Source organism: Rhea americana, unplaced genomic scaffold (genome assembly GCF_003343005.1).
Source record: "Rhea americana isolate MKP2758 unplaced genomic scaffold, rheAme1 scaffold_58, whole genome shotgun sequence".
NCBI lineage: Eukaryota > Metazoa > Chordata > Aves > Rheiformes > Rheidae > Rhea > Rhea americana.
Window position 1 is genome coordinate 2,539,306 of NW_028186734.1, and position 27,647 is coordinate 2,566,952.

At 37.9% G+C, this 27,647-nt stretch overlaps 1 protein-coding gene across 4 annotated transcripts in view; it reads left to right on the forward strand.

Annotated features, from left to right (window-relative positions):
- The window catches only part of MYOM1 (myomesin 1), an 84,007-nt gene extending 61,351 nt beyond the window's left edge, over positions 1-22,656 (forward strand). For 2 of the 4 annotated variants that reach the window (XM_085319322.1, XM_085319324.1), the window contains 14 exons: positions 55-199; positions 868-927; positions 1,184-1,251; positions 2,381-2,494; positions 3,455-3,542; positions 4,300-4,338; positions 4,424-4,529; positions 6,248-6,411; positions 7,644-7,680; positions 7,988-8,010; positions 9,392-9,447; positions 14,850-15,065; positions 18,336-18,480; positions 19,701-22,656. In XM_085319322.1, coding sequence (XP_085175448.1) covers positions 55-199; positions 868-927; positions 1,184-1,251; positions 2,381-2,494; positions 3,455-3,542; positions 4,300-4,338; positions 4,424-4,529; positions 6,248-6,411; positions 7,644-7,680; positions 7,988-8,010; positions 9,392-9,447; positions 14,850-15,065; positions 18,336-18,480; positions 19,701-19,864 — 1,425 coding nt within the window. In that variant the 3' untranslated portion in view covers positions 19,865-22,656. The remainder of the gene's footprint in view (positions 1-54; positions 200-867; positions 928-1,183; positions 1,252-2,380; positions 2,495-3,454; positions 3,543-4,299; positions 4,339-4,423; positions 4,530-6,247; positions 6,412-7,643; positions 7,681-7,987; positions 8,011-9,391; positions 9,448-14,849; positions 15,066-18,335; positions 18,481-19,700) is intronic. The other 2 variants (XM_085319323.1, XM_085319325.1) reach the window with 2 other exon arrangements.
- The last annotated feature ends 4,991 nt before the right edge of the window (positions 22,657-27,647 follow it).

Sequence of the window (27,647 nt, forward strand, 5' to 3'; positions counted from 1 at the left end):
ATATTTTCTGAATATGACATCTGTTAATTGATGCTTTACTTTCTGTTCCTGAAGAAATACAAAATGAAGATGGACCAGAAGACAGGGCTTGTTGAAATGATTATGGATAAACTTGAGGACAAGGATGAAGGAACTTATACTTTCCAGCTTCAGGATGGAAAAGCAACCAACCAATCCAGCCTTGTCCTCATTGGTGATGGTGAGCTAATCTATGCTTTTGTTTTTRTTGTAGTAGGCTGGAAAAATATACTAAGGATACTTCAGTTGTCTCCTTCACTTTCTAGTATTTTCCTGATTCTGTACTAATAAAAGTTCCAGTGGTTTGTCATGCTACAGTGCATGTCTGCTTCATACAGGACAGAGTGTGTGTGTGAACTGCTGTTTGTAAAATGTCCAGAGAAAGAGGAATTGATTTAGAAATATAAAATACTGCATCCTGTCATGATTTGTTTTTCTACAGTCACAGTGAAAATTTCCCAGAATAATGAACTGATGTAAATGCCTGTTCATGTTAGCTACCAATATATACCTACACCTCATAGAATTTCAGCTGCTTGCTGACGCTGAAAGCATCTTGCTTGTTTTTACTTTCTACTGAGAGTGAGAAGTGGCTGTATGATTGAAAATCAGAAGTGACACATGTTAAACTCCTGATCACTGTAAGCAGCTAGGATAGTTGAGTTAGCTGTAATCAAGTTATGACACTGAAATGTTCARTATTAAGTTTCTGAGAGAAAATTTGGCCCTATAGCAGAATTCTCACTGACCTCCTGGGGGAAGAGTTTCACCTAACTGTTATAACAACATTCAGTACTGAGTAAATGACATACTTTGTTTAATCTTTTTTTTCCTGTTTTTAATCCCTAGTGTTCAAGAAGCTGCAGAATGAAGCAGATTTCCAGAAAAAAGAGTGGCACAGAAAACAAGGTAATGATATGAATATTCATATGAATCACATATATGTTATTTTGTTAAGAATAGTAATATGTTTATACACATTAATTTGAAATAGATATTCTTACTCTGTCTGTATAGTTACTTACCTTCTGAAGGAGAAATAGGAAAAAGATGAACACATTMAAATGTAACAGTATTCTTGGCAAGAAAAATATATTTGCCTTTGCTTTTGTATTGTGAATACCACTGATGAGATTTTTAAAAATATATCTGTAATTTTGAACAGGTCCTCATTTTGTGGATAAACTGGGATGGGAAGTTACCAGTGATTGCAATGTGCTGTTGAAATGTAAGGTAAGGGGCAAGGAACACATTAGAAGTACAATGTTCAAAGAAGGTCTGAACTGCCACTGCTTAGAGGGGGAGGGAAAGAACTAAAGACATGCCCTTTGCCTTTGTATTCAGAATTAYATATTGGATAGTGACAGAGCCTCTGAAAACACAAAGGCTAATTGTCCTGGTGTGATTGCAGGTCATCTGAGACTTAGGGGTGTATACATRAAGCCAAAAATAGAGCTCAAAAATAGACAAAGAAGAGGACAGTGGTGAAATCCMGATGATTTGAACTCCAACGTATCTGATAAAAATTGCCAGTATAATCAGTAAGCTCTGTTTTCTTTGCAGAAATACAGTATCTCAACAAACAGCAATACATTGGTTATTCTATATAGGACAGAAAGAGAGAGGAGAAGAGAAAAGAAAAGTTCTTCAAGGCAGGGGCTTTTTTATTATTAGATCAGTGCTTATCACCATTGGTATTTTGAGACTTGCCTGTGTAGTTTTGTAATTTAGGCATTTAACAGAAAGGAAAGATCAAGACAGGGTGTGGGATGGAAGGATCAACATTTGTTGTAAAAGGATCAAGAACGTCTGCCTCCAGCCCATAAAGGTGTTACCATCTGGTAGCTCTCCAGGGAGCTCTCTAAGTTAGGACCAGCACAGTTTCCTGTGTATTCCTGCACCTACTGCAACCAGGAATAAACAGACTAAAACATTTTGTATTCCTTGCCTTTTTCAGGCAAAACATGCTGGTAAATAGCTTAAACTTTTTTCTTCAGGTCTATCAGATATCCATCCATCCATCCATCCATCCATCCAGGAACCTGAATAGGAGTGAGGGTTCTTTGTGAATTCTGGGACATTCTGATTTTCTTTCTGTTCATGTGTATAGAAATCTCCTGGGCAGGATTCAGTGGTTACCTGGACTCCTTGAAGCTGTTCACAGTTCTTTCCTCCCTTTTTTTAATTCCTTCAGTTTTGCTTCTTGCATCCTTCATTTTGCTAGKGAGGCCTGCAACAATGTCCTTATAACTCACTGCAATCAAACTGTAAACTTTGGTGTTCTTTAATGTTATCTATGCAGTAYTAAGTTCATCTGGCCAAATGAACATGATAATAATGGTTTGGTTTTCATCCTTTTCAGGTGGCTAATATTAAGAAGGAAACGCACATTGTATGGTACAAAGATGACAGGGAGATAATGGTAGATGAAGAACATGACTTTAAAGATGGTGTATGTACTCTGCTGATATCAGAGGTGAGTGACTGTCTTTGTTAGCCCTAAACATTAATGTTAATGCTATGAATTCAAATGAAAGATATGATCTAATCTGATATTTCAGCAGAACAATCAAAATAGGAAGTGGGCTTTAAAAATGGAAACGCTCACGAGGCATCTGTATTTTAGCTGAAGCAAATTTCTATCTTTAACTCTGCTAATTCAGGTTATCAGGAAATGATGACAAAAGAGATAATAAGCTTGTCACTTCCTTTTCAGATCAGTTTAACAACAAAATGAGACCACATTTATGTTGTGTGAGTTGCATTAGGAAATTGTTTGTCACTCGCAGGCTTTAAAAGGACCAGGCTCCGCAGTCAGCCGTGAGACTAATCTGAGAGACTTCGGTTCATTACCCAGCTTTGCTGCAGACTCTGTGCATGACCTGCATTAACCCCTTAATCCCTCTGTGTCTCAATTCCTTTAGCTGCCAAAGGGAAGAAGGGCCAGGGCACCACGGGGGCTGAGGCCCTCCCCTGGTGCTGSTGCCAGCTGCTTGTGGGGCAGGGCTGGGCCGGGCCGCCAGGGCTCGTCCCCCCGCCCCAAGGGAACCGGGGCAGCCCCCAGCCCCGGRGGGCGTTGGGCACCACCATGGCACTAGCTGAGGCTCGGCGGGCGCCTGTGGTTCAGGACAGTAGCTCAGCTCAGGCCCTGCGGGAGCCCCTCAGCCAAAAGCAGCTCCTCAGGGCCAGGGCATCAGAGGGCCTCTCCCCACGGCCCCGGTGGGACGGACCCCCTTGGCCACCCCCAAATGCCCCGGTGGGACTGTGCACTCAGGGCCTTCCAAAGAGTTAGCACCTTGTGAGAAAAAGGATGTATTTCAAAGGCTAAACTAAACTTTTAAAATTCCATGAGAGAAACAGCAGAGATATCTACAGTGAAATCTAGATTTCTACAGTAACTATTCTGAATACTCATTTTACTGTTACTCTGTTACAGTTTTCTAAGAAAGATGCTGGAACTTATGAAGTCATATTGAAGGATGACAGAGGAAAGGACTCAAGTGAACTAAAGCTCACGAATGCAGGTCAGAGCCACATTCTGTGTGTTGTAAGCTGTACCAGTTTACAGGGTGAATGCTTGCCTGCAAATGAGTTTCAGGTAGTACAGACAAATGCTTATGTCACTTTCATGTGGTTTTGTTCCTCCTGTGTATAAGATTGTCTCATTAGCAAACTGCGATTTTTCAGTACAAATAACATTTCAATATGGCTTATTGCATTTGGATTATGTGTGATTTTGGGAGAATATTATGAGTAAAGCTAAGCAAAAAAACACTTTTCACCAGAGGCACATCAGTAGTAAAAGTCTACAAGCATAAAAGGAAATTACAGAACTAGACAATTTTAAAAGCTTTCACATTTTTATGATGTTTTCCCATTCTTTTGCTTAGGAGCATTGCCACTCATTGTACTCATTATATTTTCAGAATTTTAATACTACTTGTTCTTCCAAAGCAGTGAGGAAAAATTCATATCCATTATAATGTATTTGGAGGGGTTAACGTTCCAACTGAATATTGTAATTTACAGGGGAAAAAAAAGAGAGAATGTAGCTAAGTTGCTGCAGCAGTAGTTCATCAAGGCTATGACTAAATAAAGTCAGGAAATCATGGAATAACAGGCTATATTTCTGCACCACTTAGAATGCTAATATGGTCTTCAAGGTAACTCTGATTTCTCTTTGAAACCTGCTGGAGAGAATATTTCAGAGCTATTTTGTGCTTTTGCTGACTGTTTGAGCTGCAGGCACAGACTCTTAGTCTATGGATTTTATTTCCACAGCTTTTGCGGATCTGATGAATGAAGTATGCAGAAGGATTGGTAAGCATTTAATTCCCTTTTCAGATGAATGACTCATTGTGACACTCCATGAATGGCTGCATAAAAACATATGCTCTTCTTTCAGCTTTATCTGCAACAGACCTGAAAATCCAGAGCACAGCTGAGGGTATTAGACTGTAYTCCTTTGTTAATTATTATGTGGAAGATCTGAGAGTAGGCTGGATGCACAAGTAAGTATGCAAGGGCTTTGCAAAAGTCTGAATATTTTTGGCTTTTATAAATCAAACAAAACCTGGATATGTAAGAGATATTGGGCCCAGTTTTCCTTTCATCTTCTCTCGTATAAGTCCTGTTAATGTCAGTGAATCACACCAGTGTGAAACTGGTACAAGACATAGGTCTTGGTGGTGCAGGGCCACCATGCTATCTCCATCATGAGAGTGACAGTCCCATGCCATATGATGTTGTCAGGGCCATGTTGCTTCAGAGCTCTTCCCACGCTCCAGATAAGGGCTGCATCTTTCCCTGAATCAGTTTGGAGGAGCAAAACAAGTAAAAACTGTGGAACTGACAGCTTTGTGAACTTTGTGAACTTCAAAAAAAGGCCAGTATTACTGGTTCAGAGATATCTAGCCTGGAGGTCTGCTTGTCCAGAAGCTGTAATTCACAGGAACCGGGACAAAATGGTTTAAGAGACAAAGCAAGCTCCAACATATGCCTGAGGCAATAAAATCCAGACAACTCCTTCTGTGAGAGCTCACAACCTAACCACGACAGACAGAAGAACTGAGATTTTTTTACAAGAATTTGAATTCCCAGCTCCCCTTAAAATTAATGGGGGTTGCATATCCAGATCACACAGCTTTGAATTTTCAGCCAGGGTAAACAGCTTGCACTGGAAAACCAGGAGATGTAAATTGCTTAGATCACTTTAAATTCATTATTAATATTATTGCTGTTTCACTTCCTGTGGACATGGTAGTAGTTAGTCTTTAGAATGGAATCTGAATTACTGCTCTTTCAACAAAACTACATGCAAGAATATGTTCTTGCATTCTGGCTAAAATTATAGGAGGTAATGCTAATTAGCAAAACTGAGAGAGAAGTGAAAGCAGTTCAAGGTTTTCCTGCTGCTTGGCATCCATTTTGACCTGGTATTGCTAGGAGTCCTAAGCATTTCAAAACTGGAGGTGAATATGAAATAGTCTGGATTTTTTTTTCTCTCTTCCTTTTCTGTTTCTTCCTTTCTTTCTCTTTCCTTTTTTCTGTTTCATTTTTAGAAACTAATTTTATCTTGGAGCACATTGAATTAATCTAGCAAAACTGTTCTTTGACCCTCAACTATATTTGAAGTTATCAATTTAAGGATAAATTATTTGCCAAATATCTTTCCCCTCATCCAGGGCAATTAATTGCTTAGGTAGGAAGCTGGAAAACTGGTATTTTTTTTGTGGAGAAATATCTTCTTCCACATATCTTCTTCTAAGTATGTTTACCTGTAAAGGCCAAAGCATGGCAGAGCATCAGAAGACATTTTAATTGGGTAAACACTATTAGTAGCGAAAGTAGTTTTGTTGTCGGTACAGCCATATATACATAGTCTTGTTTTCCCTGAGCAGAAATAAACCTATGCTAAGAAAAAACGTGAACATTTGAAGATGCATAGGTTACCCTTCAGACATCTAGGTCTTAAATTTATATAACTCTTTTATGACTCAGAGAATGGACTAAGATGTATCACCTTTCTGCAAACTTTGAGGAGAGCTAGAACTTGAAAGGAAAATTCTGTCCTATAAATTCTGCACCTTTGGTCTTTAGCAAGAATTTGCCTTYGAAAATTTCAAAATATGGTGGCATACCATAGCAGATGTACTCAGTGAGTCAACATGAGCAAATCCTATTTATACTCCCATAAAATGAAAGGATAACGTTGTTTTGTATTTTTCAGTGATGCCCAGATTAGATTTACAGATAGGGTTAAGACTGGTATCACTGGGGAACAGATCTGGTTGCAGATCAATGAGCCAACTCCACAAGACAAAGGCAAATATACAATGGAACTCTTTGATGGTAAAACAGGACACAAAAAGACAGTGGATCTTTCTGGACAAGGTAGGCATTCAGTCTATTAATATCATCTATATATGAATATTCTGTTGTAGCAGTATAGGAGCGTCTGTAGCAGGGTCTTGCTACAGACCTGTTACCTGTTGGGTTGTAGGGTCCTTATGTGTACTTGCAGCTCAGCAGCCTGGCAGTGTTAGTGGAGGAAGAGTATAAATCTTTTGCCCCAATATCTGCTCTCAGGTCATAAATTACAAACCAGGTTTTCCTGTTCCAAGTAGGAGCTTGCACTTTGCCTTAGCGCTGCCCAGTGAGATGCCAGCTCAGTTTCTGGGATATCTTACAAAAACGCTTGTGCTTCTGGCATTGATTGGCAATTTTAAATACAAGCTGTAGCATTGAATGACCTTTATATCTCACCCTTTCAAGTAATATTTGGAGGAGGGAGTGAGGAACAAGTTTGTTCTGTTACTTTCCCCCCACTGTACTTCTTTGATGGATACAATAAGGCTCCGTATTCTTCAAAGATGTCAAGACTGGTCCCTTTCATCAACATAATGAAGCAATGTTAGGGGAACAGCTAAAATTTTGCGGACTGATTTTTGGAAGCTTTTCCTCTGAGAGAGCTCTCAGATCCTAGGGAATAGATGAGCTGCTTCTGAACTGCTGACTTTCCATCCACAGCAGTTGCCATCTCTAAAGCTTCACAKTATGCCTGCAAGCTCTGTGTAAAGGGACAGCTTTATAATCAGCTCCGTACTGCTCCTTCTGTACTCTTTCCCCAATTTCTGAGAAAAGATAGTCCTTCTTCCCCTTTGAAGGGGAGAAGTTGGCAGCTTTGACAGAATTTATGAAAGACAGAACAGTTTGTAATACCAAACTGGTTTGTTTATGGCCAACAGTGATGCTTCAGAGCAGATGTGAAAAATATTTTGAAAAAATAAATCTCTTGTATCCTGTAATCTATATTAATGTGGTACATTGTGGTTTTTTTCCGAGTTTTGTGAGGTAATTTCATCCTATCGTGTTAAAGCTTGACTTTCAGAAGAAAAAATGTATGGTTATATGTGCATATGTATATATAATAACTCTCATGTACAAGATTGCCTTTATTAGTTAAATCACTTAGCATTTTAAGGTTTATACCATATCAAAACAGGCACCAATACATTAATGTTTCTTTAATGTTTCTACATTTTAAGTCTGTCTACAATTTAAATTTAAACTTGTGATGACCTRTCTATGAACTACCTTTAAAAACAAATTTTCTCTTTACAAAGCATTTGATGAAGCCTTTGCTGAATTCCAGAGATTAAAGTAAGTATTGTGCTGTGTAAAAACAGTAATGGCATCCATAAAATAAAAACTATATTTTTGTTTGTTTTGTGTTAGAGCTAAAAATATGCTGTGAAACAGATACTAATCCTACAGAAGCCTGTCAAAGTTCTGCATTTGAATTCTTTGGTATAATTCTTATATAACACCTTGGTAATAAAGGAAAAACAGTATTGTCAAATGCTGAGATTTTCTTTCATTGATTAAAAGCAGTTAAAAAGAAAAGATATTTTTCAATCACTCTAAGTAAACCTCTAATTAAACCTCTTTTTGTTTCTCTCAACTCCAGGCAAGCTGCAATTGCAGAAAAAAGTAAGTGGGCCTTCTTTAACAATAATTTCAATAAATTGTTTATAAAAGTTTTTCCCTATCCTGAAGGTTATATGTTGAGAGAGAGAGAGACCATGTATACATATGTGTATGCATGTGCACATCCTGATACTAATTTATTCTTACACCAAGGAAAAGCAAGGCAGGTAACCTTTCAGTGATGCTAATTATGGGCTATGTTGATTTTTCCAGTCTGAGCTCCTGTTCCCATTACTAGTTAGCCTTCTCTAAAAGTTATTATTATTGCTGAGATGTCTCTTGCATGTTCTCTGCACAAAAGCCACTTTATTTTGAAAGCCAGAGGAAATCACTCAGCTAGTTTTGAACTATCTAAGGTGATAAAAGGGTCTGCATCATATATAGAGACACTGTGGGTAAGAAAGCACTAGCTTTTGTATGGCTGAAAACCAGATCTTTGGATCTCTTTATACTTTTGCATTTAAAAGTGTCAGTTCCAACATAATACTTAAAACAAAAATTACCTATTAATTAATAAATAAGTCATTAGAAAACAGAATGAGATATTAAGTTGTATCTTCTTCCTATTTGCACAAAAATGCCTGGAAATGTAACACCTCAAAAAATTCTGGACCATTCATACTGAGCTAGCATGTTACTTGATGTAATACAGGCATGTTTCTGGTTTCATCAGGGCATTTACTCCAGACCACATATTTTACAGAATGGGGTTTTAGCAGCTGTGATGAAGGGAGCGCTCTGTGTAGTCATTTCCATCCTCTCCTAAGCTCCAAGACTTAAAACTAACAAAATCCATATCCCAGAATGAGCGCATCAAAGGCTGCATGTACTCAGCTTAGTTTTATTTATGTAAGATTGCTATAGGACTTTGAAATTAAAGCTGCAGACCAGATTTTGATCTCATTTACAGCCAAGTACATCCAAACAAAGTGATGGAATTTTACTGCTGTCACCAAGTTTGGAATCTGTCCTTGCATTTAGATCAAAGCCCAATCTCCACTGTTCATTTCTTTTCATAATCACAGAGTTTTTAGGTTGTGGCATGGAAAATTTAGGACATCAGATCCCCAAAATTCATTTTTTTTTGTGCATTCAGAAGTAACACTGAATTCATTGGTGGTAAAATCTGCAGGACACAGCCATGTACTTTAATTTTCCTCAGTAAGTGATTGACAGCCAGCTATTAACATATCTTTTACTGTGAATTTAATGTTATTTTAAGTCCAAATAGTGTGCTAAGAATGATGAATAATTCTCTCCATGCGCATATACTAGAGATAAGTTGTACATAAATAAGATAAAAGGAAAGAACTAGAGGGGAAACAAAATCTGGGACAGAGTTGATTTTGAAACATTAAAGAAAATTATGGTCATGTGTTTTCAGATCGTGCACGGGTACTTGGAGGTTTGCCCGATGTTGTCACCATCCAGGAAGGCAAGGTACAGTAAATTAACTGAAGCTTTGCACAACAGCCAAACAACTTGAATGCCTTTTAATAATGGGAAAATATTCACCTTTTTTTTTAAGGTTCCATCTTTGAAATCTGGTACCTTATTTATTCATTTCCTGTCTTCTATATATAATTCAACAATCTTGGACAAATGGTTTTACGTTTTTAGAGAAGTTTTTTTTTCTTAAGTGATAGATAAAAGTGAGATGACAATGTGAGTTGAGACAAAAGCTCCTTATGTAACCACTTCTTTAAAAAATCATGGGCAGGTTTCACAGTTAGATTTTTGTGACAAGGTATCAGGGAAGGTTTCATTCCCTTTTTTACAAGATACTTAGACATTCTGTAGCTTATGTAGTTAACTTTCTCAAGACATAACAAGACATTCAGACCTGGAAAGGTTGGTTTTTAAATGGTGCAAACCATGTAACCCATTCTAATTCAATTCTTTTCTAGACAAAAGGAGAAAGTGCTCTCTTTCATCTGGGTAAACAGGAAGGAAGTCAAAAGAACTCACTGGATTTTATTAGTTAGCAGAGTTTAGATGAAATATTATCATAAGGTGCTATCAGATGAACGTGGCTACATTGGTGCTTGAGCACAGAACAGATGACCCAGGAAGTCTTTTCTAATCTGGTGATCATTTCCCAGCACTCTACTTCTACAAGTTTTTGCGTAACAGTACTGACACCAAGAAGAGTCTGCGGTTCACTTCCCTTTGGTCAGCCACTAGCCAGTTCCTGTATAAAATGTGCATGAATGTTGAAATAAGGCGTGTGAATAGAACCGAAAAACTGTAATGTGACAACTACAATAATGCAGCTTCCTTATACTTCAGGCTTTAGCTGACTGCAGGTCAGCTGGGTCAAAAGCTTTTGATTACAAGCTGAATGGAAGTTTTAAGAATCTAAAATCTTGGCCTGAATTGCCCTGCAATGCAAGATATAGCATTGCTGACAGGTAGTGGACTGCAGCAGTTCTGGGAAAATTAGGTATCTTGGCATTATAAAACGAAACAACATTTGTTAAGACCTTTCATTAAGGGATTTAGCAGTTTATGGGAATACTGTAAAAATAGGAAGTTCTCATATACATATTGTAACTGATGAACTGTGGGTAGAAGACACAAAGAAATGGAACGAATTTGCAGATTTTCAGCTGAAACTGCTTTTGCTTGAAGACGAAATTCTCATACTGCTTTGGCAGAAAATAAAATCTGGGTCGTTATTATCAGTTTTAAGCTTTCTGACAAAGGAGAGTTGAAATGAAGCCATACGGAGTATGAGCCTGCTAAATCAAAATGTGGAGAGTTTATGAAAAGAGAGATTGTGAAAACGAGTTGCAAAATTTTACCCAGACACACACTGCCCATGATAGCAAGAACACTTGTGATGTTTGAATAAGTTACTGAAAAACTCCCAGAACTCAACACAATTATCCTTGACCTTATGTTTCTGGATTCTGTAGCTGATCTTTTTGAGAAAGAGAATAGGACAGAGAGTGATCAGGGAAAACAGTGCCTGTCTGGGTGTTGTTGGCTTGTCTGTCTAATGTTTGCATATATGCTGGAGAGAGGCAAATKCAGTCCTATATATCTGTTGTGTAATTCATCCAAATTGCACAATCATCAAGGTTTCTGAAAGAGTAAATGAGGTAGTAGAGGACTAGCAATTGCAAGCTTTGATTCTGAATCCAAGTGTGGCCATAGCTATAGAGCTATATAAACAGATTGRTATCCCTAGAATATCCCTTGAATTTCGAGTGTATGCATGCCTCAGATTTAAACTTAACACTGTGACTGTGATGCTATTTACTGGCTTTTTTGCATGTGAGCTGAAGCATATGTGTGAGAATACATGAACCAGTGTTATTCCAGTGCTAATCAAACAGTGTTCCAGATGGCCTAAGAGGCTTCCACTGATAGACATAAATGCTCTTTAGCACAGTGATATAATTAGAAAAGGCTAAGTGTCAGTTCATATTAGGGAGGAATTTGAACTGATAGCAGGTACTAGTAGAAGTTTTGTGCACAGCTGGCCAAATTAACCTAAGTGGCTGTTCTAACTGAGTAAGGCCTGTAACTGCGTAAAGAGATTTATTTTTAAAGGAGACTTAGGATTCTGACAGATAGGGACTTGCAAACCAAGATGCAACATATTACATCCTTCTGCTCACCAATTCTTCATTCTACTCTTCTGCTAGTGGTTGTTGCCCTCACAGCTAGTCTGGGGAAAAGGAGCTTTAGCTGCTTTACTTTACACACTGGCATCTTAGCCCAAATTGCCCATGAATGCGGCTTTGTGCTCATATGCAAGAGGAACAGCAATACCTGAAGTACAATGACACAGTCCCCTCTGACACCCATACTGCTCTTGTGATAATCTGCAGTGAAAGGCAGAAGAGGTAGTGGGGGACAGAAAGGTCTGGACTTGTAGCAACAGGTTGCTCCAAGTGTACAAACATCAGTGCCACAAGACTGGACTTGCTTGTGACTTTCTGTGTGGACCTCTGAAATCCTGGGATTCAAAGAAGTGGGAACTGCCTAGGGTTTCTGAGGTAGAACAGATGTTAGGTAGAACAGATACTTCCATTCACTTACCATAACATCTAGACAGATTTCCATTCCCCCCCCCCTTTTTTTTTCCTGACAATCATCAGAGCCAGACAACTGCTAGAAAAGGGGAATTTTCTTGAAAGGCAAAATTGCCTCTTTCCACTTAGGAGGAACCGGACACAATAGTTCGTGCTTTTGCCTGGGATAAGGATTTCAGGAGGAATACAGCATTATAATCAGTGTTTTTTGTGAGTAATAAAGATACAAACACATCAGCGAACTGTCTCCTGTCCAAAGGACAAAAAATCTAAACCAGATGGGAGCAGTCACAACAGGCAATCACTTCTCCTTGGCTAAGGCTCCATGATCTTAGAATCGCCTTCCAGAAAATGCTAATATGAATAAAAATCTCACCATCTGCATAAGATACATCACTTCACATTACTAGCTAGAAAGTAAATAGTTAAGAATTGGGAACATCAAAAGAGGAGTAACGATGTCAAACAGGAGCTAGCAATGCAAGGTTAAGCAGAACACAGCTATTTCAAGGAAAGTTTTAGAAGCAAAAGGGGTTATCACTGCTCCTGTATCTCTTTGAATTAAGGAAAACTGACCAAGGTTTCAATGATGCCACTAATAGAGCTGCCTAAGTCATGGACATTAGCTCATTAAGACCTTTGAGTGGCAACTGGGACAACAGGTCAGTAGTGACCTGTTGCTTGTTAAGAGAATCAGGACACAATAAAGAAATACTGAGTACTGGAAGGGACCCAGACATAATGTCTGGATGAAGCTGAGAGTATATTTGTATGGAGAGTGTTAAGGAGGAGGGGGAAATGCAAAACCTCTTGTGTTCCCCATGTTTTTCAAAAAGATGGATTGATAAGACAATCAAAACCACATTCGCTCCAGTGGGCTATGAGATAAGGGCTTTAAAAGCCCCACACAGTCACCAACTGTAGCTGCTGCAGGAAATCAGATAGAGGCCGTTTCCAACAGGCACCAACCACCTCACACTCAGAACATGTCTTTGGTACGAAGATATATGTGTTGTTGATGAAGCAAAGATTTCCCCTACACTTTTGTTCTCATTTTGATCCTTATGAGATATAGGGTTGATTTTCTTGAGAGAGGTAGAAAAATGTTCTGTTTTTATAGAGATATCTGATTTCTATTTATATTTCCATAGCTTTATGGTGTATCTCTTCTGTCCCATATTCCACCATTACACTAACTGTTATGAAGTAGAGAAGTAGAAGGAAGGTAGCCTGTGAAATAGATTTCTTGCAGTTCATTTTTATTATGAGCGCATAGAGGGCTAACAATGTGAAGCCTTTTCAGTTGTCCATTTTTGACACATTTTTATCAAGATCCGTTAAGAAAATAGAAGAGCAACTTGATTCCAGTTCTTCATCTTAGTCCATTCCTCATGTAACACTGAAGAACATCTTCTCTGTAGTAAAAATTTCTGTAGGTAAAAGTTTGAATCCGCTTTGAATCACATTTTAAGTCCAGACCAATTTACTATTTAATATTGAAGCATGACTGATTCCTTCTTAAAGAAAGGTCCATGAAAAGGTCTATATACCACTGAAGTAAACTTTTCCTGTGTGTGATTCTCTGTGTGATATTCTCTTCTGCAAACTCTTTTAGGAACATTCCCATAGCATTGTGATGAGGGGATAACAGTTACAGTGAGGAAGGGAGTGTAAACAAGCCTCCAGCACTTTAAGTCTCTTGGGAGAGATAGCAGTTAAACAGGATTACAATATTATGATAGTCTAATGCCTTCAGACCCATAGGCCTTTGTTTAGTAGGTCTGAGGTAACTCAACTTCATTCACAAGGGATTTTCTTCATTCTTGAAAGGACAGCATTTGCTCCAAATCTGACAGCCTTAATGTTGTGTCTGTATCCTAATTTGATTTTTGATGTAGTACTTTACTATTTAAGAATGGAGTTGATTATTGATGTTGAAGTCTACAGCATTCTATGAATTTAAATGTGTAAGTATCTCCCAAACATTAATTTCTTGGTTGACAATGACAAAGGAAAAAAATAAAGGAGTCCTCATCATTATGTGCACAGTAGACTTGCTAGCCTGCAGAAGCTATTCATCTGCAAGTGATCTCTCCAACGACTGACTTTCCGACAATGAAGAGGCTTCCTTCAGCCAGTTAAGAACTGATCCAGCACTTACGAACCTTGCTAATCACAGAGAGAAATACTTTTATGGGCACCAAATAAACCATAAAGCCTGTATCTATTTCAGATAAAAATATTTTTATAGGACCGTGTAAAACAACTCAAGTCTGTTGGAAGAGCTGTTGGGGCATAGGTTGAAGTGATCATAAATTAAACAAATTATTCTAGGGACACTTTGTTCTTAGTTATTATAAAAAGAGAGAGGGAGAGAGAGGGAGAGAGAGGGAGAGAAAGAGAGTGCTATACTTCTGTGGCAAATGCGTTGTGAGCTTAACCTGAAAAATCCTTCTGGTGGATTTTCAAATTCTTATTTCAGATCTAACATAAATGCAGATAATATCTAATTTAATATTAAACAATATGCATGTAGGAAGTCCTAATAATGATCRTGAGAGCAGGAAGAGGTCCATAAAATATTTAAAGGTTTCAATTGAGCTCTTGAATTGAGTTCCTTCTTCCCTTGGGACAGGTAAGACTATGACAAAAATTATTGATCACTGTTGATGATGTGCACCCACTTACTAATAGGAGAAAGCTAAATGTGAATCTGTGTGGAACATTTGGAGAATTATGCATCAAAATATACAGTAAATATATACTCTTACATATAATGCTTTTGTACTTTTTCTATAGGCGCTTAATCTTTCTTGCACAGTGTGGGGAGATCCTACCCCAGAGGTCTCATGGCTGAAGAATGAAAAATCGTTTGTATCAGATGCTAATTGCATCCTGAAATTTGAATCTGGAAAAAATGTCAGCTTTACCATTTCTGCTGTGTCCACACTCGACTCTGGAAAATACAGCATTGTGGTGAAGAACAAGTACGGCACAGAGACCAGCGATGTCACTGTAAGTGTGTTCATACCTGAGGAAGAGGCAGAATCTGAGCAAGAGAAAAATAAAGAAGATAAGAAAAAGAAAGTGTGAATTTAAGACTAGGAAACGGAAGTGTGGGGGAGATTTTCGATGAGACATTGACGTAATCTGTGTGTGTAAATTGCCTTCTGCTTTAGCAGGTAGCCTTGGATTTTTCCATTCACTTCACTTGTGTTTCTAGTACACTTATTTGTGCCTCGGAAAATAGTGCCTTTCCTAAACATTTATTAACTGCTAACTTCACAGAATCTAGTTGTGCCATCTTCAGTCAGGCCAAATGCATGCTGGCCATAAACTCAAGCCCACAATTTGACTCTTTTCCTGGAGTAAAATTAAAAATGTACAAATTAAAAGGGTGAAGAAGCATTTCAGCAGAGGCAACTAATGAAGTAGCTGGAAAGGTAAAGAACGATCAAGGCATTTTTGAGCAGCAGTTTGGAGTTGTTCCAACTTTGGTAAAGTAGAATAGATGGAATGTGTTAGAAAATTACATAATAGAGAAATTACTGCTGGTTTTTGTCTACACTAAGGGCCCTTTGTATTGCTGTGTTAACTTAGAGAGGCCTTAATATGGGTGTAATTTACATCCATAAATACTGTTTATTCTGCCCAATTGGGGTAAAAGTACTGTAATATAAGCAAAAATTAGAGTCAGGAGGCCAGAATACTAACGTGTGAGTGTGTCAGCAAAAATGTATGAACTCTCTCTATGTTCACAAATAAATGGAATTCACTTCTTTCATTCTATCACAAGTTTGTTTCACTGTGTCTTATTTTACTAGTCACGGCTCTGGTAGTTCTCACGGTATTCTATCTTAACCCTTTCACTACTGTAATTACTTCTAGCTTTACTTTAGACCTATGTTAATCTTCACTTTGTAGTTTTCACTGCAAATCCCACAGTGGCATTGCTCCACACATTTCTGTCCAGACCTTCACTACTTCATGTCTCAAGTCAAAACGGTATTTTTGCAAATTCAAGCACAGGATTTATCTCATGGGATTCAGTGGGCCTGCTCATGAAATTTGATTTAAGGGTGTTAGATAAGTACTATGTTAGCCTGAGACTTCAGTTAGTTAATKGCATCAAAAACTAGCATTGGATATAGCATTTTTCTTAAAGAACTCTTGAAGCTACAAAAAGAATCTTCACTGGAACCTAGAAAAAAAAGAGTGTTTTTTTTTTCCAGACAAAAATGTTTCAGAATAAGTAGTCCAGATCTTTGATCTCTGATGTTTTCTTCTCACTTATATAGATAAAAACTCCATGTCAGCAGTTTTACAGCACTGCTGCTGATTATTGCTAGTGCAGAACACAGTCCATCCTGTTGGATCTTAAGCACTTATCAACCCTATTGCTGTTTAAGAGAATCACATGCCAGGGAAACATTGATTTCTTTTCAGAACAGGTTTCGCTGCAGCACAGTTCTTCACATCAAAATCTGAAGAACTTACATCTATTCCATGTTTTATGTAAGCATGACCTGTGTGCACCTCCCACGTACCTTTTCTTGTCATTTTTAACCATGTTAAAAATAAGCATTCTCAGGCATTTGTCTTGCTGCAATATTGGCATTTCTGTGAGGATCACATGAGTAAGTGCTTGCACAGCAGGCTCTGTTAAATCCCTGCCATCTGAGACTTACTGTCAGCTGTAGTTAATGTGAAAGGCCTTGTGGAYGCAAGAGAGAATCCTTAATCCCTACTCCATGCAAAATTAAGAGTTGATTTTTGCTGGTATTGAGTTTAAAATGAGGTCTGTGTCTTTTCCAAACAATTAGAGTAYTGAAATACATGCACTATAAAACCAAAACCTAGCTGAGCCCAGGTTTCCTCCAAAAAATCCAGAAAGTAACCAATGCACCCATTTTCAGTTGAACAAAGGCCGGTGTGTGGTCAATTCAAAACCTCCTAAGAAATCAACTGAAATCTTGCTGAGCCTGAGTTTGCCTTTTTGTCTTGTTTGTGCTCAAAACACAAGTGTAATGTCCTGCATGCAAAGCCCTCAGAGATCAGGACCCTTAAGAAAGAACAAAAACCTCAGTGAAACAGAATCAGCAAGTTTTGCTTAGCTCAGGTAATGATATATTCAACATAGTTATCATTGCTGAAAGTGGTGATTTTTGCAGTTTTTGGATAAAGTTCTTTGATCAATTTCTATACAAGGCTAATGGTTATGATCTTAACCATTCAAAAACATATTTTTGTAATAATTATAGAAAATGCTTTCAATTACAAAACTGATAATAGCCAGATTTAAATCAAATTTCTGACCTACCAAAACATTTTAGCATGTACGTAATTTCATGCGTGGATAGTACCACTGGTTTCAAAGGACACATTACATTTATCTGGTGTAAATCATATTTTTTTTTACAGAATGGATTTCTCATCATGTGATTCTTAACATAAAATTATGTGAAACTAATGTGTTTTCAGCATTTTACATAAACAGTATACATGTTAAATTTCCATGTGGTCTTATCTCCTAAAATATTTCAACCTCAAATACTAATCTTAACAAGATTAGTACGATTTTATAATTATGTAATTATAAAATTATTGTGYAATTATGTACATTAATCAATCATGGTCTCAGTTATAAAAATATCTCAGACTTTATTTAGTCACAACAGCTGTGTATTAGACAAAGTAAAAATGCTTAATTTTCAAATTATGAGAATATGAGAATATTAGTAATTTAAGATATACCATGCTTTCTGAGTTTAAAGAAGAACTGTTGTCAAATTATTCAATAATGTCACTTAATGTGATAGGAACCCAACTTAAGGATGATAAGCAGGTCATTCCATCCTGGTCCCAGAACRTTTACTATAAAAGCAATAGAAAATAGTAGCAAACAAATCTGTTGTCCATCCTCAAGAGTGCATTACTCCTTGCAATTGCTGATAACTGATATTTATTACATAGCATTAGCATATTTTTAATAATGATTGAATTTGATGGTAGTTTGTTTCTTCTATTTTATCTTCAAAAATCTGTCCTTCTGCCTCCACCCATTTGACAGCACTGCAGGGAAATAAAACAAATGGATCATCTCCCAGGTAGTAGGCAGGATCCTGTTTCTCTTTGCTTCCGGACACGTATATATCCCTGAAAATTACAGTAATAGCTACTTCTAAGTGTATTGCTGCCTTGGATTCAGTTATGGCAGTTTCAAACAAAATCTGTGATGCATCCACATTTCTTGCCTGTGCATTTTTTGTTCTTGCTTTGCTTCAGGTGATTGTGATTTCTATGTCAGGACAGACTGACATGGCTAAGCACGCTGCTAGTGCCCAAGGACATAATCAAAATAGTATAACTGTAGCRAAAAAGAAAAAAACAACTACAAGAAACAAACAGGAGAAAGAAGAGCAAAAGAAAGGTAAGAACACTTTCACCTTTAGGGACTGCTACTTCAGGAAAAAAATGTTAAATGTTATGCAGGTAATTGTGCAGCTCATTACTTCTTAGGTCCCAAATAAACACATTCATGGTGTTCTCTTAATCCACAACAAATGCAATGTACAAATTGCCTGGCTACGCCTCAGTGAAAGAGATCTAAATCAACACTTTGAAATCAACATTTCATTGAGCTATGAGTTCTCACCTTGGCTTAGCTAAATGATGAAAATTTAAGAACACATAATAACACTGTCAAATTCCTGAATCCCAAGGAAGGAGTTCCTCACCCTGCATACACACACAGATCAAGTGCTTTTCCAGAGTGAGACTCATTTAGACAGCTAGACATTCGACACTTTCAAAAAAATTAGGCTTTGCTAATTGGGGGACCGTAAGTGTCAAAGCATTCTGGAAAACCTTGACTATATAGCTACTATGAGAGATCAATCTATTATTCTCTCTTATTTTTACCTCTATGCTGAATAGTAAAGTTGAAATCATAGCTGACCATTTCTCTGCCCAATTTAGAGAAAGAGTGAGAGAAAAAGAAAAACTCTCTGGCAATTCAGTATTCTTGTATATTACAGAGTTTTACTGTTCTTTTAGACTCTTATTAGATAATTACTACTTATACACTGATTTATTCTTCACAATTACGATTCCCTCATATAGAGCATTTTAGCTCCAAACAAGGCTAAAATCCCAACATTTTCAGTACATATGTTTTATTWATCTTTGCCCAATTCAGTATTTTTTCGTGATATGTGGGGTATTTTTATGTTATATCATTGCTGGCAGACCATATCATATTCTTATTCCCCCTGACTTCTTTTTCTAAGGCAACAAGAAATATCTAACTGCATTTCTTTCCTCTCTTGCCTTACTGGTGTGGGTAACTGGAAATTTCTGAGCAGTCCTGTAAATATGGGGACTTATACAAGAAACAATTATTTATGTGAGTAAATGGTTTTATCTGTTAATCTCTTGAATTAGAGACCACAAAGACCTGGGCTTGCTTTTGGCTCTATGAAAAATGGTAATATAATTTGTAATGCTGAATCTCTCTAAAAGGGTRTGGAAAGAGGAAAAGAACGTAGTAAGGTCATAAACAGTGCTAAAGGAAAATCTTAGTCTACATACCTTTGTGTTAAGCTGAGCATAGTAAATATATGAGAAACTTTATTACTTCTCCTAAATCAGATTTTATTAAGCCACATGTAGAAGAAATTATTACTACAGAAGAGACACCTGATCCAAATGAAATCTGTACAGTGGAAACAGAAAAGGACACAGAAAACAACCAAAGAAAACAAGCAGCAAAGGAGACTGATGGGAAGACTACAGTAGCAGAGGTCATTCTTTAGCCCACAGAAAGCTTGGATAGGTGGGGAAAGAAACACTGGCAAAAGAGCCTTAAGTAAAATTATGCAGTTCTTGAATGAAAAATGTGATCTTGTTATGATCCGGATAATAAGTTCAAGATGGAGTTTCACAAGTAGTAAACTAGCCATATTATTTCAACATAAAAATTTTAGTGTTTTTTRTAACATTTGTAATAGCTTCACAACTTCAAATATGTAGTAGCTGTGCATTTATGTCTTGGATTAACTTTATTGCATTCATTTACAAGTGTCCTGATAATTACCCATATATTGAAATGTGATTTTAGTTACTAACAAAATCTCTATGAGAAGCAGAGGTTATTAGAACAAATCTTGTCAAGAACTGACATATTTACTAGTCTGTAAAAAATGTTGATATAATTTACTTAAGTGGATCTGATCATCAATGTATGTAGGTCATCACATTTTGAGGCAGACCTCCCTTATTTTTGCAAGGAGACCATACATACAGTTYTCTTAATGCCATGTGAGCTGCACTTTTCACCATGACCAATGTGGTCACAGGGAAGACCTCCAGAACAGCACCATCTCCTCTGGGTGTGGGGAGCCACACAGGTGGCCCACACTGATGATCCAGGTTTGTTTCATACACACTTGCTTGCAGCAGATCAGATTGGGCTGATGTCTGGCCATTTCTTATTTCCAAGACTCACTTGACTACAGTTCAGCCCGTTCAACTTCATCAATCCCCTCCTAGCCTTGGTGAGGTACTGTGGATACAGCGCTAATCCACAAAGCATCAGTTGGCCCAAATGCTCATATCTCTAAGTCCCTTTTGCTACAGCAGTCATATTTCTGCTTTCAAGACGTCTCCAACCCATCATCCTTCTTCCCTCAGTGACTCAGCCCATCACTGAAACAACCACCCCTTCACTGGGGCCAGGCCCACTTCATGGTCTGTGTGAGCAAGGACTACATATAAGCCAAGAATCTCTGTTTTAAGTCATTACTGTGTTCATTCACATGTTTATAAACTGCAGATATACGAAAATACAACTTATCTGTGAATACTTAGATATCCTAGTAGAAGCACAGTTCAAAATGGAAAACAGATAGATAAAAATAAAGGTCAGAATTTCTTTTGATAATATGCAAGCCAAGCTCAACTTTTAAGTAACTGAAAATTGTTAAATATAGGAAATAAAAATAAGACAATTATCAGGAAATTATTTTTATTGATTTCAGCTCTTAGAAGGATCAGTCATATCATACTTTTTTTTTTTCAGATGGATTACTGACAAAAGATTACTAATTTCAGCTGATATTTCCAGAGTGTTAGAGCTACGGCAAAGGTGGAAACACTGAAAACACAAGAATGATCAGTTTCTAATCAATCTTTATAGAATTGCTAGCATGAGAAAAAGAATCTTAACAACATTTAAATGTGCAGCGCCTGAGACACTGACACTCCCGATGGAAAGAAAAACATTTCTTTCAATAAAGCTCTATTCAGCTCAAAAGTCAATAGAAAGGTTCGTGCTGCCCAAAATGCTAGTTAGATTGCCTGTGTGGAAGCAATTAGAGTAATAACATTTCTGTAAACAACATGAAGGATTTAAATAATTTGGATGGTCCATTCTGGGTGACAGAAAGACGTAAGATGTGATAAAGAAAAAATATGCAAACCAAAACATTGACAGCTACACACAAAAAATGGTCAGAGAAACTTAAAATATGGACTGAATACAACTCAAATCATGTTACCATCCTGCCTTGTGTTTAACACATAGAGCTTAATTCCACATTACAGTATTTTTGTTTGACATTTATGCAGCACAGTTCAAATTAGTAGAAAACTGGCGTAGCTCAGCAGTGAACTATACAGTTGTAGATCTCATAGAGAAACACAGAGAGAGGTGTTTCCATACTAGGAGATATTTTAAAGAGAACCTAAATGCATATAGGTTCTCACACAACTATAACAGCAAATGCTAAATATCCACAGATGCGTGATTACATCATTCTGCCAGAGTTCGTCTGTCCTTTTGAACGTCACAAAGCTGCAGGTTGTGCCACGTAACTCTTAACCGCGCTTTGCCATGGTAATTATTTCAACCTGCCTAACATCTTTAAAAATCCGTCATTTCTTACAGCTCCTTAGGGTCTGCCTCTATCTGGTACAGACATCAATGGCAGTGTGTAAATTATAAATAGAATAGATATTACCATTGACAGCCTGATCCAGTTCCTGCAAAATGCCATAGGGGTCTTTTCATTGGTTTTAACAGAAGCTAAATAGGATCTTAGAAGAACATTATAAAAGTGTCCCAAAATTCAGATTGCTTGCAAAGCCCACTCTGCTACCAGTGAAGTCAATGGTGGACTTCTTTTTGCTTGTCGTTGAAATGGAATTGGGTTTTATGTTTTTGTTGTAAGAAAAATCACTACTTTTCTGATAGTTCTATTAAAACCTGCTGTAAACTCTCTTTTTAATTTAATTTAAAATGCATTATCTTTTTTTCTGTTAAATTGGGATGGTTCCTCAAAAGGCTAAAAATAAACTGTCAACAGTATTGTTCTACTGGGAACTACTTGTTAGCCAGAAATCTAGTGTGTTATGCATGGTAAATGAAATACACAAGTAAGTATAGTAAAGATAAAAAAAATACTTCAAAATTCTCAGTTTGGTTATCTAAGCTGGAGTTGTTCACAAATGTACAACAAAAATGTTGAAAAATAATATTAACAGAAYTGTTGAGTATATTGAAGTTGACCATGTTACCATGTCTGAATAAATTGTTTYTTGCAATCTACATGTGTAATTTATGTTCCATTCTCCATAGCAAAGTATGAAAATTTGCTTCAACTTCTGTCCATTACATAATGATAGAATGCAAATTATTTCTGAAGCAACAGAACCTCCTACCAACCAYGCACCATTTGACTGTATTTAGAATTGGATACTGAGTGTAATGTTTATCTGAGGTGCMACTTCCAGATAATATCTTCTTTTGTCACCTGCAAATTCCTCTCCAGCACACATTACTCTTCATATTCAAATTTATAATCCTATTCCTATAATCCTATAAATTTGTCTGCTTGTGGTATAATAACTGATTTTAAAAATGTGAAAAAAAAACCCTATGGTACACAAGCTATATTATCTGATCATCTGCAAAAATTATAAAGTGTGCATTTAAAGATGGGAGAAATGAAAAAAAAAAAAAAAAAAAGCGTTTTGCCTTTCACTGAAGTAAAGGCATTGTGATTATCAGGGTCCCTGAATTCTTCTGAGAATCAGTTCTGGATTTGTTAGCCAATTAGTGATGAAGATCTGTCTGTGGCAAGACTGAAAAACCCTAATTCGATAATACACAAAGCCCTATTCTTTGCAGCAGCTAGTTGCAAAGCAGGACATAGTCCTTAAACTAATTAGCGTAGGGTGGACCTCTGCTCTGTACTCCTCAACAATAACCATGAAGTGAATGTGCGAACAATCAGCCATTTAAGCTGCACTTACATTGACTGGATGTCTGAAAGAGATCTTTCTGTACAACAAGTTTTCTTCTGTTGCTCAAAGGACAATAAGTTGTAAGAACCTAAGCAAAATGTTGGCTGGGAAAAAGAGCGAAGTGTAACAAAAGCTGGAAAGAGAAAAACGGTGGAGAGGAACTGCTCTGTTCCACACACCATGGCGAAGGTGAAGAGAACAAGCAGAGTGCACAGGATGGGAGGGGAACAGACGGTGAGGAGAGGAAGGAAGACATCAGATCTGACTGCAATATTTGCTGGCTTTTTCCTTGTCCTTGCTGCCTTGTAGTCTCTCTTTTCCTTTCATTTTGGGAGATGTCCGTCCTTTCTACAATCTTTCTCCTTCTGCAGCTTTTCATATGTCTTGCTTTCCTCCTGTCCTTCTCCACTCATCACCTTCTAACATCAGTCCTACTGGATACCGTCATTTCCATTTACTGTTTCATCACTCATGCTAACATTAGCAGAATAAAAACTCCTACTCAGGCTGTGATTTTGGCAAGGCATCCTCTTAACAGGAGGAGGCCTGGAAGCCTATCATATCTATGAGCAAGAAGTGGTTTATGAAACACTTGCTAATGATTGACAAAGAATGGAGAAATGTTGCTCACACGAGACTTGATCTGAAGTGTTCTGAGTCAGCCACATATCCTAAACCTATGGATAATCTTTAATGGGACTACTGGCATACTTAAATATTTTGTTGGCATAGGGCAGTGCTCCTTACAGCCCTGAATCCTTGCTACTAAYTTCCCTTATTGTCTCCAGCTATTAAATAAGATTTTTAAAAAATGCTCCATGCATTCATAACATCATTTTTCAAAATAAGCCATTCTTCTGCTGGTCTCAGAAGTTAGTGAAGCACTATGGAAAGGAAACCTGGTAGTCACRGTAAAGACACAAAGGAATCCCTCAGATTTACTCCCTGCAATATATAAAATACACAACCTAAACAACAATAAAAAACAGTGTGATTACTGACATAAGGAATACCCTCATTGTTGTCATATGAGCTGTGGTGGTTGTGGTGATGAAAGAAGTGCATTGCTCCAATGCTCTTTGGGGCTGTGTGCATTAAAAAAGAAAAAAGAAAGAAAAATGGCATCAAAATAGTCTCATCATTAGTGCCAGCGTTTTCGCCTTGTGTAGACCAAGACACTTTTTTTTAATTGCTGCAAGAACTGATCAATATGCCAATATTCTTTTCACCTAACCAGAGCCAGCAACATGTAGAGCAATCAGGAGACAAGCCAAGCTGCGGACTGGATGGTATATGCAGAACCACACGTTTCTCCGAGACTCCACCAAACCAAACCAAAATAGGATGTTTAGCTCCCTATATCCTTCTAGACCAGTGAGCTACCCCTGCCCCTGTATACCCTAACCGGCTGGAGACCCTTTATCCTTTCTTGCCTAGCTAMAAGCACACTCTTACACTACTTCTGCTAGACACCATCTCACAGCTGAACACCTGGACAGCCACTAATCTACATTTAGCATTAGGTAACAAGCTTTCAAATTATTTTCTCTTTTCTCTGCATTAAAAAAAAAAAAAAAAAAAAAAAAAAAAAAAAAAAAAAAAAAAAAAAAAGTAAGCAGTTGCTCTCATCACTCCTTCTCTGGTCCCTGGTGGGCAGATACAAAACCAGTATTTGTGATGAAAAGCAAAAATTAGCATAAAGGAGATTGCATGCTTCTGGAGGCCTAGAGGCCATGGTTTAGTTACCAGTGAGTTACAATTCCACAAGTATTGCAAATCACATGTCGATATAGAGAGATCCTATCAACACATGTAGGTATACAACTCACATAATCAGAACAGAAACAAACCTCACTTACATAGTTGTGGAAAATACAAGATACTTTTATAGCTTGACTTTAATCTTTTATRCGTAAGTGGAAAAGAGGAGTAGAGAATACGAAAGGAAAATATTGAAGACTGTCTCCATCTGCAGTCTTCCGATTGTCTGGAGGTGATAATTCCAGAACAGAGAAGGTTACCTAGATGGAAGACATTGTGTTTTCAAATGGATACCCTTTTAATCAGAGGCCCAAAACAGAAAAAGTATGATTTACCAATTAGTTCCTCCTCTTCAAGTAAAGATTTTTCTGTCACTTAAGAAGCTAGTCTGCTTTTAGATTAGATTTAATTTTATAGCAGGATCTAGCTTAGAATTCGTATTTGCAGACATATGATAGATTTAGCYGCTACCTCTTATCTCCCTGCAAGGCCTGTCTGGTGCTGGAAAGAAGATTCCTCTCAACTGAAAATCACTCACTGTTATGACTAGCAAAGACAAGATCATGGGAACACAAATAAAACATAGTCTGTCCGAGCAACTACTGCTTTGGTTACCTTCACAAACTAAGGAACTCAGATGCCAAATAAGGAACTCAGTAAAAAAGGGAAATGATCTATGATGAGTGCTTTGCTGAGCATAAAGCTGAGCRATAGACTATGTGTTTGGGACAGATGTTATACTGACATAGCTAGGTTATTGTTATTATGACATTAAAATTGGAGGCCCCTTTCAAAACCRGCAGCAGTTGAAACAAGGTTTCACTGAAAGGAGGAAAATTGCCCCATCAGTTTGCATTGCATCCATGTACCTGGAGCCCTAGAAGGTGTTYCAGAACTGATTCTGAATATCTGATGAGACAGCATCATTATTAAAATGAGCAGGCACGAAATTTGACCTTTCATTCTTTTTACATATATGTATTTGCACTATCCATATAATTCTGTGTTTGTGTCTTCATGAATCACTCTCCTAACAAATGTAGCCTGCATGTTATGCAAGGACAGATTTTAGTTCCATGCTCAAAGGGCTTTAAATGTCTTATTTGCAAATAAGCAAACTCAATGACTATAATCTTTTATGTATCTTGCACCAGGAGGTACAGATGAATACACAGATTTTCTTACCTGTTTGTAGGACTGATACAAAAGAGTTTCAAGAGAGCCTTCTGAGATGCATGTACTATCAGAGCAAATACTGTCCACACACATCTTTGTGTGCTAGTATGTCATTTTTTGTCAGCTGCATTGATTCTACGTTAAACTAGTCTCTTTTCTTGGTGGCAATCATTTAAATATGAAACCTATGTGAAAGCTTAAAATGGCTCTAATACCAAGAGGGTATAAAACCCACTTTTCACAAAAATCTAGGTGACAGATCAACAGATGAAAAAATGATGGGCAGGCAAATAAAAAGTAATTAAAATAAAGAAGCCATATGGTCTAGTTATAAAGCACTGAATTCAGATTCAAGGGAGGTAAGCTGTTTTTCCAGTTATGCTATTTCACCTTTCCTCTCCTTTTTTTTTTTTTTCATTTTTATACAGTAAACTATTCGGGGTAATCTTGTATTTGTAAATATTATGTCTCAATATCAACTGAGGCTGCCAGGTAATAGTGTGATTCAAGCAAATAAGTATGCAAGTAAATAAAAATACGTAATTAAGCAAACTTCACTGAACAGTGGTGTGAATCACAAAAGCACTGGGCAAAGCACTCACTGACCTGAAATACATACCAGGCTGGCTGGACATGTTTTTATTTTGCAATTCTATGCTTTCATTAAAAAAAAAAAAAAATCCAGGCCCGTCTGTGTACAATGATAACTTTCAAAAGAAGGATGCAGTAAGAGATGTATGAATTTGGAAATATTTTGAAAGTAGTATCTTTTGAAACATCTATTTCAGGAGATACTAAGACACGGCTCAGACCAAGGCTACGAACAGCTGCAGAAAGCATCTTGCTGCTGATCCCCTTTATCAGAGCAAGCGAGAAGAGTGGGAACAAAGTCACGGCGGTAGGCAAGGCGTGCCACCCAAGCCACCGCCGCAGGTGTCTCATGGCAGGGTTTGGCAGGCCGACGCTCTGAGAGAGGGTGGTGAGGGSCTGTGGCGCTGTGKSGACAGTGAGAGGGTGGTGAGGCCCTGTGGCGACAGTGAGAGGGTGGTGAGGCCCTGTGGCGCTGTGGGGACAGTGGGGAAGGGGAGGGCGAGCGAGGCAGGCCCGAGGGAGCTGGCGGTGCAGGCATGCACCCCATCACGGGCGGCCACTGCGGCCAGGCTGCAGTGGTCACCATGTCCCTCTGTGCCAGCTCCCGCGTCCTTCCTTCCCCACTGCCAGGCGGCAAAGCCGAGGGGAAGGAGGAGCCTGTGTCCGGCCGCCCAGTGCTAAAACCACCCCCGCAGCCCAGCCGTGCGTTTCCCGGGCCCCGCAGGGTCCCTCCTGCTGCGCCCAGCGAGGCGGCTCGACAACGGG